Source organism: Rhinoraja longicauda, chromosome 43 (genome assembly GCF_053455715.1).
Source record: "Rhinoraja longicauda isolate Sanriku21f chromosome 43, sRhiLon1.1, whole genome shotgun sequence".
NCBI lineage: Eukaryota > Metazoa > Chordata > Chondrichthyes > Rajiformes > Arhynchobatidae > Rhinoraja > Rhinoraja longicauda.
Window position 1 is genome coordinate 7,412,320 of NC_135995.1, and position 892 is coordinate 7,413,211.

At 51.6% G+C, this 892-nt stretch overlaps 1 protein-coding gene across 1 annotated transcript in view; it reads right to left on the reverse strand.

Moving 5' to 3' along the window:
• Positions 1-481: 481 nt before the first annotated feature.
• The window catches only part of LOC144612210 (cell adhesion molecule CEACAM1-like), a 5,553-nt gene continuing 5,142 nt past the window's right edge, over positions 482-892 (reverse strand). The window contains exon 4 of the mRNA XM_078431768.1: positions 482-555. Coding sequence (XP_078287894.1) covers positions 482-555 — 74 coding nt within the window. The remainder of the gene's footprint in view (positions 556-892) is intronic.

The following is an 892-nucleotide window of genomic DNA, read 5'->3' on the forward strand; positions in this document are numbered from 1 at the left end:
TTTTTTTTCTCTCTCTTTTTCTTTTTTTCTCTCTTTTTTTCCTTTTTCCTCTCTCTCTATTTCTTTCTTTTCTTTCTCTCTTATTTTCTTCTTTTTTTCACTCCCTCGCTCTTTTCTTTCTCTCTCTCTCTCTCTCTCTCTCTTCTTTTTTTCTATCTCTCTCTTTTTTCTATTTTTTCTATTTTTTTCTCTCTTTTTCCTTTTTTCTCTCTCTTTTTTCCTTTTTTTTTCTCTCTCTCTTTTTTACTTTTTTTTTCTCTCTCTCTTTTTCTTTTTTTCCTTTCTCTCTTTTTTCCTTTTCTCTCTCACTCTCTTTTTTCTTTTTTGTCTCCCTCTCTTTTTTCTTTTTTTTCTCTCTCTTTATTCTTTTTCTCCGTTCCTGCTGCGGCCTACCATCGACCGAACACCTGGAGCTGGCGGCCTCCACCTTGCACCACCTGGGACCACCTGGGCTCTGGTTCGCAGAGCCCGCGGGCCGGACTCACCACCTGCGGAGCCGGCTGTTGTGGTGGAGCTGCGGGAGCGGCCGCGACTCGCCTTCGGAGTCTCCGGGGGCTTTGGCCGCGGGGCCGCGTTATTATCGGAAGCTCGCTGGCCCTGCCCTGAGAGGGGGCCGACATCGGGAGCTCCTGCAGCGGCAGCGTCTTCGCCAGCCCCGAATCGCGGGGCTTGGGTCGGCCCGCCGCGGACCTTTCACCGTCCGGCGCGGCCTGGAACCTGCCGCGGGGTATTCACCGCCCGGCGGGGGCTTCAATGTCGAGAGCCACGACCGCCCCGACGTGGCAACTTCAACAGCCTGACCGCGGGAGAAGACGGCAGGGGAAGAGAAAAGACATTCTGGCCTTCCATCAGAGTGAGGAGGTGACTGGAGGAGACTCACTGTGATGGATGT